The sequence below is a fragment of the Pyricularia pennisetigena genome, assembly GCF_004337985.1.
Source record: "Pyricularia pennisetigena strain Br36 chromosome 4 map unlocalized Pyricularia_pennisetigena_Br36_Scf_6, whole genome shotgun sequence".
Classification (NCBI taxonomy): domain Eukaryota; kingdom Fungi; phylum Ascomycota; class Sordariomycetes; order Magnaporthales; family Pyriculariaceae; genus Pyricularia; species Pyricularia pennisetigena.
The window spans coordinates 1,973,309-1,986,660 of NW_021940918.1; the positions used below are offsets into that span (position 1 = coordinate 1,973,309).

A 13,352-nucleotide genomic window follows, 5' to 3' on the forward strand; every position below is an offset into this window, starting at 1 on the left:
GTCTCGGTTGTGTTGTTTTTGTTTTTTGTTTTTTGTTTTTCGTCTTGTTTTCCCGAATCGCAAATCGTCCCTAATTTCTCGGTACTACGCATTGTCCGGTTTCTATCTTTTGTTTATTGTCAATGAGAGAGGCATATGGGGGGCGTTGTTTTGATTTACACTATCGCATTCTGCATTCTCCGGTAGAGGGTGTCATAGATTGATTCTTTCGGCATAATACTTGTAGAAGGGTCTGGAACTCGGGAGTTTATTTTGCTTTCCAAGATGTTCGTCTTGATGCGACGAGGATGCTGACTGTGGCGGATTGAATACAAAGGATTCTTGCTACTTGTTTACTATGTGCCATGTATCTTTCATTAAGTGATTTGCATATGATTTGCGATAGTGACCATCCCAACAATCTACGTTGCCCAAAAATCCAGCTACTCATTGACCGAATCTGTCAGCGATGACTCGACTGTGCGAAACGTGCTTCCTTCAGGTTGAAAACGCATGCACGAATCTCTGCCGCTGAACCTGCGATTCAGAGACCTCGTACCAACGGGTTACATTGGAAGCGATCCCACCATCATGTTTTCGCTACTTGCATCATCCCACCGTAACATCAGCATCAGAAAGAAAAGGGGGGATGTTTTGTTTCTTCAAATTCTGATACTGAATGGACGGCCAACTTGCCTCACCCTCTCTTGCCACCACATTACCCGCTGCAGAATTCTCTCTTTTTTTTTCCCTTTGTTTAAAATTGACAATCGTTCATCCCAAAAGAGGAAAGAACAAAATCGCCTTAGGAGCAAAGAAGCGTGGCGCTCTAGGTTTAGACCGGCGGCTTGTCCGGGCCCCTGGGACTATGCTGCGGTGTGGCCCCGAAAGCTGCGGAGCGAGTCGTGCCGCCGGGCTTTTCTCGGCGCTCCCCTTTCCTCTCGCCTACTCAGCAGCACACACACCCTCCCTTTCTTCCGGAGGGGGTGTGCATTGCGTCTTCCGGAATTTTCGGGTAGGGCACCAGAAGGAGGAGGAAGGAGAAGAAAAAAAAAAATACTCTGATCTTTTTTTCTTCTGTCCGCCTTGCTCAGGCTCCCCGCCTAGAACAATTCCATGGCAGGGCTGGGCGGCGGAGGGATTCCCAAGTCGGCCCTTGTTTTAGAGTTCTGTTGCGAACAAACGTCGCTGGTTAGACGCCTCAATAGGATTTTTTTGAATCTCAAATTCAAGTTCGAGTTGGTTCTCTTGGGCTCTTGGTCTTTTGGCACAACGTAATCGTTCCGTGTTATGTGAGGCCCCCGGAGTCGAGGTGTTCTTGATAGGATTTACTCTTGAGGCTAACTCGTATTGACTGCCGCATCTGCTATGAGAGGGTACCGTCTCTTAGTATAAAGAGCCTTGCAGTGCGAGCAGGGAAACCTTTTTGCGGTGTACTGCACATTGGTATATGCAAATACACAAAGCGATGTAAATGCAAAATGTCGTCCCTCATCAGATTACGTGGCGCCATGACCAACACACATTCTTCGTCCTATTTTGCTCCCATCCAGCTGGGCCAAATAACCACTAAATAAACGCCGCCTGTACCGTTCGCTAGCGAGAACATGAGCTCACTCGACGGGAAGTGTGGCAAAAAAAAAAAAAAAAAAAAGAGCAGAAGACGTCATATTAGACCAACAGCAAAGATTCCGCGCTTCTACTTGTCATGAACCGGGCCTCGCACGTTCCGGTATAGACGAAACTTGACAAAAGAATATGGGATCAAGCAGCTTTCCTGACGTCGAGGCTTGCGCACTGTATCGACGGGCTTTTCGGACTGCTTTTTTTTTCAGCCAAAGTTTCCCCTCCGCCCATCCTAAACGTTTTCCCCCGGGCCGGAGGTGATGACGTCTAACCCCAGCAGTGCTCGGAATGTTTGAACATGAAGTTGCAAATCAAACAGAACAAGACGACGAAAAAAAAGGTTTCTGCAAGTGAATCAAACCCCCGAGGTGAGAGTTGTTCCAGCTTACTCACCAACGAGCCGTTTGCGCAGGAATCCCAATTTACGGTTGGTAAAGGGACTAATACTATAATCACGGCATTAATCGCAGGAACATAGGGGTGGATAAAGACACAACTCGTTGCCAATACTACTCGAGTCGAGACCTGTTGCGGCTCCGATTTTGAATCGGCATTCTAGGCGTGCTTGTGTCATCTTACAAGAAACAAATCGCATCCCTGGCCGGCAATCGCTTTCCACTCCGATTCTCTGCATCTCATCGATTGCTTCTCCGTCACGCCTCGTCTGGCTGCAGGAGATTCCATCGGAGGGCTCACCCGGGGCCTTATCTATGTTCGAAGCGAGGAGGACAGGGACTTGGCGGCATTGTTCTGGCTCCTTTTTCTGTTGTTTGGCGAACCTGCGGTCCGATGATGAATAACCAGCTGGATCCCGGAACAGCCCTTTTGCACTTTGGGCGTCGATGACGGGACGTTGGTAAAGTATTCGAACGTGCCGACGGCTCTTCAGATAGAGGTAACAGGTATTAGCTGCACGGGTTTGTGGCCCTTCATCACAAAGGACGGGGAGGAAACACTAGGGAGAACTGGAGAGGCTGAGGTCGACCACACTCTGGTATTGAACGCTGGTCAATTACAAGAACCCCCTTGGCTTGGTCTCAGTTCTGACCGCAGTCACGACAGAAGGCTATCTCGAAAGTTCCTCGGGCGTATGAAGGATGTAGTGGTGGCTCTCAAGATGGAACAAAAGGCGACAGTCAAGAAGTGGAGCAGAGAAATACTGAAATATGGTTTCAGAGTCAGAGTGTCTCCTCGACTAGGCTGCCAAAATCAGCGCCATTCACCACCTCGACCGCCAGAAACGCCCTGTCGATTTCCAACCCTGCGTCTCTTTGGCCTTGTGGCTGAGCATTCGGTAGTCCATCCAGCTTCGCAGGCCACCCAACTCTCAATGGTCAGGTCGACTGACCTATACAAAACCCATATCCCAATTCCCAACCCTCGCAACAAGATAAAACACAATCTTACTGTCGAGCCAGGTCTCGATGGATGGATGGATTCCCGAACCCTGCTGACTGGCTGCCGTGGGATTCTCTACCTAGCTCGTATCTTTTGCTACTTTGACGGTGCAAAAATGTACCTCTTGTCCGAGTGCCTGATTACCCGCACCTCCTGAATCTCGCTACAATAGAACTACAACCAACTGCGCCAGTCTCCCCTCTGGCCGGCCAGCACAGCCTCTTCCCGGCACCATTCGACACCAACCTAAACAATAGGCACAAAACATGCAGAGGAGAAATGTAACAGTAAACCAGGATGGCCCAGGGGGGAGGGGAGAGTCTCGTCGCCTGCCAGCATCTAAAATTGGATGCCGAGACTGCATAGACGCCATAGCTTAGGCTACAAGATGGCTTTAGCTTTGTGGCCAGTAGATGCCTCGTCCAGAATAAATAGAGCGCCTAGCTTGCCGTAAACAACATTCTCTCTTTGGTTCTTTCTTCTCTCTCCTCAGGCTCAAGGCCAATGTGGCCAAAATCAAGGCGCAGCACGCGATCCGCCTGGACAACGCAAAGACCATCACGGCCCAGACCGCTGTCAACAACCAGGCTGACCACGCCGAGTCCCCCGGGCTCTCCCGTGGATACCAAGCCGACGCTACAGAGGGCGTCGGGTAAGATTCTGTGCCGGCGGTGTTGTTGCTGGACTACGGCTGCCGTTGGTTTTTGAAGCTTGATTTGGGCTTGTTTTTGAAAAAAAAAAAGAGAAAAAGCTATTTCTGTGGCATGCCCTTCGTATTTATAAAAGCCAAAACTAGAGCTTGGGTTACTGGAAGGAATGCAAGCTTTGTAGAAAGTTCATTTTCAGACGAGTGGATAAATGGCCTTGGCAACGGCGTATCTGGTTATATAAGAGTTTCAGGGGTTTGACTCCGTCGACATGATCGCTAAAAGGAGGGTGAGAGAAACCATAAATATACCCAGCAACAATAGATGAGATATAGGGTATTTTTTTTTTGTCCTTGAGTACTGATTTCCATCAACCAGAATCTCGCCATAATGCTCATTAAAAACCATAGCCATCAACTCAATAGCCAAGACGGACGAGTCCTCATTGACTTTTCTTCAACAGGCTTTGCCCTTTTTTTTCTCCCAGACCACGGGCACACAAACAAACGATAACAAAAAAAAAGTTCCTTTGGTCCATCGCCCACTCTCTCTCACAGCACCCTCGTACACGCGCGACTCGGCACCAGCTCGGTCCTCGCGGTCGGGGTGGCCGACTCGGGCACGGTGGTGGTGGGGGCGACGCCGGCGGTGAGGGTGGCGGCGCCGCTGCCGGCCTGGCCCTCGATGGCGAGGAAGACGGGCTGCTGGGCGCCGAGCGGCAGTCCGGCGCGGCGAAAGGCGTCGAGGTGGGCGGTGGTGTTGATGGTGCCGCCGACGTGGCGGCGGGTGCGGATGGACCAGTACTGCTGGAAGGTGGCGTCGCCGATGATGGAGGGCGCGTTGACGCGCCACTTGGACCAGACCTCGTAGGCGCCGCCGTCGCTCTGGATGCGGCCGTGGCACGTCGCGTTGGCGTTGTCGGCCGGGTTGTGCACGCCCATGTTCTCGATGACGTACCACTCGGTCAGCGGGTTCGTCGTCCACGCGTACAGGCACATGTAGGCCCGGTTGTTGACCGTGAAGGTGCCCGAGTAGTTGAAGATTCTGTGCGTGTGAAAGGGTTATTTTGTTAGAAAAAAAAGAAAAGAAAAGAAAAGCGTCAAAAATCTGTCTGGCTCTCTTCCCGGCTTTTACCTGTTGTTGTTGTTCAGACTGTATCCCCTGCCCACCACAAAGTTCCCGCCGTTGGGCTGCCTCCAGTCTACCGCGAACCTTCCGTTGGGCCCCGGCGACCACGTGTAGTTGGAGAAGTCATTCCCCCAGTTCTGGGTCCGCCACTGCTGGGTCTGCCTCTTGCCGAGCTCCTCGAGCGCCGCGCTGGAAAGGTACGGGGGAAGCGTGGGCCCCGTGAAAGGGGCGGCTAAAACGGAAGCGAATGGTAGCACGAGCGCGAGGATGCACGAGGGAAGCATGACGGCGTCTTGCAATATAAAACACGTACACAGGACAGATGAGAGATGAGACTGATTATTTCAATATAGGAAATGTCAAAAAAATTGAAAGTGAGACTCTTGACGGAATCAAGCCTGAGGAAAACCCTTGGGAGCCCTTGTTGTTATAGTCTTTATGTCTTTGTTAGTGACTTCTTTTACTTCTTCCTCTCCATGTACCTCTATCGTTCACTAAAGCTGACGCAGGTCTGTCCGATCGTCGGACCACCGAGCCTCGTATAGCAAAAAAAAAAAAAAAAAAAGGGGGAGGGAGGGAACGTTCATCTCCTCCTTGGACCTAGAATGCGGGATTAACACCTCCTTCTTCGACTCTGGAAACTCGACCATCTTTGGACTTGGCAGACGGGGGGGAGTTGTCAGGTGACAATATTGACGGCACGGTCTGGGGACCTGCGACCACCACCAGAAAATGCGTCCCCTCCCGCCATCGGCCGCCCTCGTATTATCCGGCACCGGCTAATCACCCGCTGGACGCTTCAGCTGCAAGATCTGGCCCGAGGAAGCCTTCTCCCGCTTCTGTTGCATGGAACTATTGACACGCTTCGAGCGGCGGGTCGTGCCAGGATCTCGGTCCTCGTACCGAAGCATGCTTTGGCATCGAGGTGAGAGCAATATACTACTACCTTCCCTTTCCAGGTTTTTTTTTTCTTTTGTGTTTGTTCCTTTATTTTTAGGTGCGGCAATAACCAATATATGACTGAGGCTGGAAGACTCTTGGCAAGAAGCGCAGCAACGACAGAGTGTAAGAGAGAGAGAGTGGCGATCTTTTTTTATTATTTTCTGTTTGAATGCTGCGCGACGACGTGCTGCATCATGCAGTCATACACAAGCGAAGCAACTCTCGCCGCCAGCTTGTTGCTGCCGGGTGAAGGGGGGGGGGAAAAATAAACACAGCTGTGCTTCTGAGGAGGAACAAACGGCCCGGTCTAGCGAGGGATGACGTTGAAAAGTTGGCCAAAAATAAAGAGATTTGGGGGAGCTGAGTTGGAATTTTTTGTTCCTATCTCGGCATCAAATGAATCGAGTGGATATAGATATGGAAAAAAAGGGACCTTTGTGTCCGTAATAGATAGAGCATGTAAAAGTAAAAATCGACATTTCAGATATAGTGAGCCCCCTCCCCAGACGTCCAGATAACCAGGGAACTTTAGCCGGGCCATAATCCCGGATTACCACCGCGGGTCAACACGATCCTCTGCAAGTTGCAGCTTCTAAAACAGGAATCCATATTTTAGACTTTGTTCATATTGCGCCAAGTTTTGGTGTGTCCTATATTTCATCACTGAAGCATTGGCGTACTCAGCAGACATGTTAATCGCCTCATTATGCAAAATACCAGGTTCGACAATTATGTCTCATTTACTATAGGAGTGATTGACACTAGTTGGCCAGGGTATAGAATCTCGACGAATTTAACACAAACAAGAACGCAAACAGTTCCGACGCAGCAGAGCCGTGTCTTTCTCCCTTCTTCCGTTGATGCCACTGGCATTCTCTCTCTCTCTCTCTCTCTCTCTCTTTTCTGCCACTTGTTCAAGCTTTGCACTTCTTCTTCAGCCCATCCCTGAGGGTAACAAGGTGGCTGTAGTCAAAGGTGTCCTCGCCCAGAGACCAGGCGTAGCCGCCACCAAGACCCTTGGCAAAGACAATGTCGTTGATCTTCTTCTTCATGAGGGCCGTGGTGTCCCAGGTCCAGTAGATGCTGGCGGCCGAATCCCAGTACCACTGAGCGCCGAGCGCCTCGTCCGTCTTGCCGTTGGCGATGGCCTTCTGGAACGAGTCCTTGGTCGAGAAGCCATCGCACTTGCCGTACCCGGCCTGGCAGCCGGTTCCGCAGTGGGCCGAAGTAGAGCCGCAGAAACCGTACTGGCTGCAGCAGTCGCCCTCGGCGCACTTGAAGAAGGTGTTGGCTCCGCAGGACGCGTCCGTGGTGGTGGTCAGGTTGGTGGGAGGGGTGGCGAAGTTGGCCGCCTCGAAAGTGAAGGCGCCCGAGAGGCCCGTGTCGGCACCCTTGTCGTCCTCGAGCACGGCCGTCTCGCAGCCCGTAGAGGTCGTGCACTCGACGCCCTTGGCCGTCGTGAACCACTTGGCGTAGAAGGCAAAGCCGAGGTTGAGCTTCTTGGGCTCGCAGCCGAGCGCAATGTACTTGTCGATGACGGCCGCAGAGCCCTTGACGTCCGTGTGGGGCAGCGTGACGTTGTCGCGGCGGTTCATCAGGTCGTAGGCCATGACGTTGATGAAGTCGACTGCGGCGTTGATCTTGGGCACCTGCTCGGCCGTGTAGGCAATCATGTCGACCTCCTTACCCGGCACGGCGATCGAAAGCTCCTTGGTGCCGATGGCCGCCTTGATGTCCTGAAGGAGCAGAGGGTACGTCTCAATCTCGCTGACACGACCAGAGTTGGGGTTTTGCTTGTAGTCCTGGCCGTTACCACCGGGGAACTCCCAGTCCATGTCTGTGACCAGAAGAGATGAAATGTCAGACAACTTTTTTTTTTTTCTTCTTCCGCCCTCCCTAGTCAAGACGTATGTCCGTTTGAATACTTACCAACACAATCGTAGCCTAGCCTGTTGACGGTAGCGGCCACGTTCTTGGCAAACTCCTTACGGCTCTCGTCGGTGAGGGCGGCCTTGCTGAAGCCGACGTTGTCTCCCCATCCACCGATGGCCATGCAGACCTTTGTTCCATTGTCGAACAAGGCGCGGATCTCGGAAAGCGGCTTGAAGGGCTCATATTTGCCCGACGAGTTGAGGAACAAGTCTGATTGGGCAAAGGCAGTGATGACATGTGTGATGCCTGCGGTGAGGGTCTTGTTGGGAGGAGCCGTGGTGTGGTACCTTTTTGCGGAGGGGTCAGCCTGATTTCACTTCACCCTGGTTTTTTTTTTTTTCTTTTTTTCTTTTTCTGTTGCGACATGTCATGTGCAAGACTTACTGGTCGTAGTAAACCATCCAGCGGGTTGCCGAGACGGCATTGGCCAAAGCCAAAGCGGAGAGTGAAAACTTCATAGTTTACAGAGGATTGTTAGAAATAAAAACACTGAACAGAAGAAAGATAGGACCTTGACCCGTGAGGTTAAAAGAAGGACTGAGGTTAGACGGTGAGGTGGTCACGAAGCCAGCAGCCAGAGAGTTGACGTGAGGGGGAGGATGGCCAACATATTTATGCCGGAACTGGGTCAGCACCCAAAGGCTAATTCTAAATTGTACAGCAAATCAAATAAAACAAAAGTCAAGCGAGTCTCCCTACACAGAGTCATAACATGGACATGGAACTTACTTGTTCTGGGTGGGATTCGATCCTTGAGGAGTACCACCCAGGTGGGTTGGGCTGTCAATGCCTTCGTCGCTCCATGTTTGATGGCAATCCGTTAGAGGAAAACACCGGCAGTGTGGGTGAGAGAACTCCACCACGACAAAGCAAAGTTTCCAGCGAAATTGGCAAGTGGGGTTGGCTTCAAGACCCGTCGGGAGCTTCCTTTGTGTGTCGTTGATCGCGGGCCCGAGTGTTGGGCGGAACCGCCGTTGAATTACAGTAATCTACAACCCTTGTGCAGGTTTGGAGAAATACGAAATCTACATACAGAACCAAGGGTGGACCTTGATCTCCAAGTGCCATCTTGTTGTTTGTGCATGTGTAGGTATGAATATGCAGCAAGAAAGTCAGTCGCCAGCAAGCCAGCAATTCGTTTTCGACTGCGAGCTGTATACTAGTCTACAGTAGAGTCTAGATTGCCATCGCTTCTGCTTCCTCCCAACTCGCCTCCATAGTTGCCGAATCGGCTGCTTGCTTTGCCGATGCGACACAATTCGTCAACCGCCTGAAGCGAGTTTGGAATACGATAAAAATAACTTTTTTTTTTTTTTCTTCTTCTTCCCCCCTTCTCCCGAGGAGCCTGGTACAAATATACGGAGTAACCGTTACACAGCCACCTGGTAAAAAGTATGCAATAAACTCTTGTGTGGTACGACCAAGGCAATAATATGTAGCACGACGTATGTTGTAAGATTTCACCCAGAGAGAGGGAGAGAGGGGGTGTAGAGAGAGAGAGAAAGAGAGAGAGGCGCAGATCTTGGAGATTTAAGCTTTCGCAGCCCATCAGCACCCAAAGTGGCCCAAAACAAAACTTCAGACAGTGGGGCCTACCGGGCTACTACTAGGTACTTAGCACAGTAACTAATGCCAAGCCCCCAAAGGTTTCCTCCTGCAGTAAGAGCCTTGGTTTCACTGAAAACTATTGCTATGTACTTGCCTACTCTGTACTCTACTGCCGTACAGGGCGGGGGCACACACACACACCCCCCCCCCCCCCCCCCCCCCCTTTTGTTGTCTTTTCCTCCCGGCAAGATCCCAGTTCCATGGACTCCATTTTGGGATCCGCAGGATCGGATATCGAGAGCACGCAGGGCTGCATCGGGGCTCATGTTTCCCCGTCCCCGGTCGTCTGCGGTTCCAGAGAAAAAGAAATGGTGGGCAAGAGATTGGGATCCTCCGATGGGATTGTGACCTTGGGAACAATAATGCTACGTACATGTACATGTACACTGCTAATGTCCAACCGTGACGCTGTGCTTCGCGTGCTGCGCATATTATTTGTGAGCAAGATCCACAACGCTCTCTCTGCTCCTTAATATCCTCGAGACTCTGGGCGGCGCAGTCACGACTCGAGCAGGTCGCCGACTCGCACTTTATAGAAGAATGGCAGGTTTGCTTGAATCGGTCTTGTTAAACTCCATCCCCTATCCCCACCAACCGAGTGCTTTGACAGCTTTTGATTACCTACCTGTTCGGCTCTCAACTGTCTTTTGCTACGATCCTGGTGACGGGTTTGGGTGGGACGGCCAAACTCACTTCTCCCAGCCCCTATTCGGGAAACAAGGAATATGACAGCACCACCGTGGCGAGTCTTTGGAACGATGGGTGATCGCAGGATCATCCCATGTTCCAATTGTCAAATCTACTATGGGACTATGGTAGATTGAGAGCGTGTTTCCCCAACTATGAACCTTGGCCCTTACGTGGCGCAATTTCCGGGCCCGTCGGGTATGTGGTTACCAGACTGCGACCAAGGAGTCTCCTTCAAGTATTGTATCTCTATTCAATGTCTTGTTCTGTTAATCCAGAGACGGTAATAAAACGATCGATCAAGACGGCCAGATAAGGTGTTCAACAAGGATGCCATGGTCGCTGCTTGAGTTTTAGACTGCATGCTTATGCTCTTGTTCCCAGGCAGCCTAGCTGTGTAGAAAAACGACGTTTATAATCAGACGGCTTGAGCTAGCACACAGGGCGTGCAAGGCGACCGTCATCGGTTTACGGTAGAACCTGACGCAATCAACTGGAGGTGGGCATGCTGTTGGGGCGGTTGAGATTTCGAGGCACATGGCATCACGGTTTTGCAGCCGATGGGCTTTTTGCTACATGAACATGGAAAAGCTGCGAGTGAAAGTTTCTCAAGCAGCAGGAATAGTTCCAAAGGTAGGCCATGTGGCATTGTGGGTATAACGCCTGCATGGCTATTGTGTGTTGACATGCATTACTGTATCGCGTGCAACGGTCGTATCGTACCAAAGACTCTGGTTGTCCACCGTCACTGTAACGTACCAAAAGCAGTCTGGTTTTGGTTCGAAAATTACCAACCTGTCAAAGAAAAAAAAAAAAGAATGACGTCGAAACAGGTGAGCTATATGCAAGGCAACGGTACAAAATGAAGATATCTTGGGTCTCGTCGTCGCGAGGTGTCACGGCCCTGAAAAAAAAAGTGGCTGAACCAAGGAGAAACGGGAGCTTGGTTCGGGGTCCAAATTTGTACCACGTGCTTCAGTGTCCCTGCCTGTGGTATGGTGCTTCAGTGGCTGCAAGGGCAGCAGATGTCCCCACAGGGCTGGCGTTCTCCCCCACAAACTTCCCAGTATCGCCTAGAGAGACCCGGAAAGGCCCCCATTCAAGGTATTTCAGATGCCGATCATGACGATTGTTCCATTCCCTGAACCGGTTTGCCTCCTCCTTGTCTACTTTTGCTCATCTTCCTTTTGGGATATCGTTCACCAATGATAACACCCATACTTGTCGCAATCATCAAGCCACCAATCGCTTGGAGATTCAAGCATCTTTTTTCCCGCCGCCATGATAACGGATACAAAAAGGACGATTGACGCCTCGCCCGGTGGCATTGGCCCACTGTGGAACACCAAGAAACCCCAGGCGTAATCCCAGCTTTTGGAGACCACCATCGTCGATAAACTTCATCGCCGTTGCAAAAACCGCGATCATGTCTGCAACCACGGCAACAGCTGGCCCCGACGGGGCAGGCACAAACCCCCGCGCTCCAGAACCAACCCTGGAATGGGAGACGCGAACCCCGAAACCGAGCCGCTTCAGCAGGTTCATGCCAGGAGGGGCCGGGAGCCAACCTGGCCACCAACAACACCACGACCCGGAACGGGTCCCCGACGACGACGCGGCTCTCGCGCACAAAGAGGCCGGGCAGGCGCATTATGGTTCAAACCGCAGCCATCACGGCAACCGCCTCGACAGGATCCTGCCGCCGCACAAAAGGTACCTCGGTATGCGCAGGCGCGTCTTCCTGCTCGTGCTCGCGGCCGTCGTCGCGCTGCTGATCCTCATCGTCGGCCTCGCGGCCGGCCTATCGTCGCGCTCCGGCGGCAGGGAAAAGATGCCGCTCCCAGAGGATGGCGAGACGTACCAGGGCGAGCTGACGTACTACAACCCGGGACTGGGCGCCTGCGGCAAGGACCACGACGACGCCGACATGGTGGTCGCCGTCGCCCGCGAGCTGTTTGACGAGGCGGCGGGCGGTGCGGATGCGAATCCCAACAACAACAGGCTCTGCGGCAGGAAGATCCGCGTGTCGGCCGACGGCGGCCGCGATTCGATCGAGGTTACCGTCGTGGACCGCTGCGAGGGGTGCAAGTCGACCGATCTGGACCTGTCGCCTGCTGCGTTCAGAAGGCTTGCCGACGAGAGTCGGGGTCGCGTCAAGGGCGAGTGGCAGTGGGTATAAGAAGGGTGGCAATTGTATGGCTCTTTTTTTTTTTTTCTTTTTTCTTTTCCTCTGAGGATGAATTAATGTCTTGTTTTCTGCATGATATCTGCTCCATTCCCCATCTTGCATTCAGAGTGACCGCGACCAGCTTGATGTTCATGTGGCACGGCCGGATGCTTTCTCTTTCTCCTCGTCGTTATCGGTACCCGTTCTTTGCTCGCTGGTCTCCGGCAGGCCGACATCTGTACGGCTTCCCATCGTGCCCGTCCGATTCCCGTCCCGGACGTTCCCGCTGCTGTCAGAAGCCAGGGCCGGAGTGGGGAAATCCCCGAGGCTGCGCCTCGGCACCGCATACGACCTCTGCGGCGGCGTCAGCAATTCTGGAGCAGCGCCCAGGGCTGTATGTATATCAATCTCGGACCCGTCCTCGCTGGGGCGCCGCTCGGCGAGATCCCGACCCTCGACGTCCCCGTGGAAGCTCTCCGCCGCATCACCGGCGCCGCCAGTACCGCCGGTGCCGCGACTGCCAGCACCAGCACCAAAGACAGGCATGGCAAAGGTGGGCGCGGGCAGCACGGGATCGTCGCTCTCCCTCGTCAGCTTCGACTTTGGCCTCAGGCAGGGGCACCACTGCAGGAGCAGGGGCCAGATGATGGGCATGTTGGCGACGTAGACGGCGACGCTGGTCTCGCGGATGTACCAGAGCATGTAGGCCGGGTCCCAGCCGGCGGTGAGGTCGAAGCACTTTGTCAGGACGGCGGCGACGATGACGAAGACGCCGGTGGAGAAGACGGCGACCAGCATGGCCTTTTGGCGCCGGGGCATGCGCACGCGCACGACGAGCGGGAGCGGGATGCAGAGCATGAAGAGGTCCGACGTGACGTTGAGCACGCCCTCGACCAGCTCGTAGCTCTCGTACGTCGTGCAGTCGCGCGACGGCGGCGGGAACGCGTACAGGTCCGAAAACGGCCGGCAGTGGCTGAAGAACATGACCTGCGTCGTCGTCCAGCACAGCGCCACGTACACGGCCAGCAGCCGCACCAGGCGCTGCGCGTTGGTCCCGAGGGTGAGCCGCGTGTACAGCACTAGCATGCAGCACTTGAGGACGTAGAGGAGGTTCAGGAGGCATTGTTCGTTGACGCTGAAGAGGGGCGGGGGAAAATATTACAGAGAAGGGTTAGAAGATGGCTTTTTTTTTTCTGTTTCTGTTTTGTACCTGCGAGTGAGCAGGTGAAAAAAGAAAA

At 53.0% G+C, this 13,352-nt stretch overlaps 5 protein-coding genes across 5 annotated transcripts in view; 2 read left to right on the forward strand and 3 right to left on the reverse strand.

The window, feature by feature from the left end:
• Window positions 1-3,391: 3,391 nt before the first annotated feature.
• PpBr36_06192 (uncharacterized protein) lies at window positions 3,392-3,659 on the forward strand (the record flags this gene model as incomplete). The annotated part of the gene is made up of 2 exons (XM_029893339.1): window positions 3,392-3,453; window positions 3,497-3,659. The coding sequence occupies 2 exons, from the start codon at window positions 3,392-3,394 to the stop codon at window positions 3,657-3,659; spliced, it is 225 nt and encodes a 74-aa protein (XP_029746210.1).
• Window positions 3,660-4,201: 542 nt separating this feature from the next.
• PpBr36_06193 (uncharacterized protein) lies at window positions 4,202-5,062 on the reverse strand (the record flags this gene model as incomplete). The annotated part of the gene is made up of 2 exons (XM_029893340.1): window positions 4,202-4,694; window positions 4,785-5,062. The coding sequence occupies 2 exons, from the start codon at window positions 5,060-5,062 to the stop codon at window positions 4,202-4,204; spliced, it is 771 nt and encodes a 256-aa protein (XP_029746211.1).
• Window positions 5,063-6,634: 1,572 nt separating this feature from the next.
• PpBr36_06194 (uncharacterized protein) lies at window positions 6,635-8,110 on the reverse strand (the record flags this gene model as incomplete). Its single annotated transcript, XM_029893341.1, has 3 exons — window positions 6,635-7,557; window positions 7,650-7,939; window positions 8,037-8,110. 3 exons carry the CDS (start codon window positions 8,108-8,110, stop codon window positions 6,635-6,637), a joined length of 1,287 nt encoding a protein of 428 aa, XP_029746216.1.
• Window positions 8,111-11,373: 3,263 nt separating this feature from the next.
• PpBr36_06195 (uncharacterized protein) lies at window positions 11,374-12,126 on the forward strand (the record flags this gene model as incomplete). Its single annotated transcript, XM_029893342.1, has 1 exon — window positions 11,374-12,126. One exon carries the CDS (start codon window positions 11,374-11,376, stop codon window positions 12,124-12,126), a length of 753 nt encoding a protein of 250 aa, XP_029746217.1.
• Window positions 12,127-12,264: 138 nt separating this feature from the next.
• The window catches only part of PpBr36_06196 (uncharacterized protein), a gene marked incomplete at both ends in the record, with an annotated part of 1,674 nt that continues 586 nt past the window's right edge, over window positions 12,265-13,352 (reverse strand). Inside the window, one exon of the mRNA XM_029893343.1 lies at window positions 12,265-13,249. Within this exon, the coding sequence (XP_029746214.1) occupies window positions 12,265-13,249 (985 nt within the window). The remainder of the gene's footprint in view (window positions 13,250-13,352) is intronic.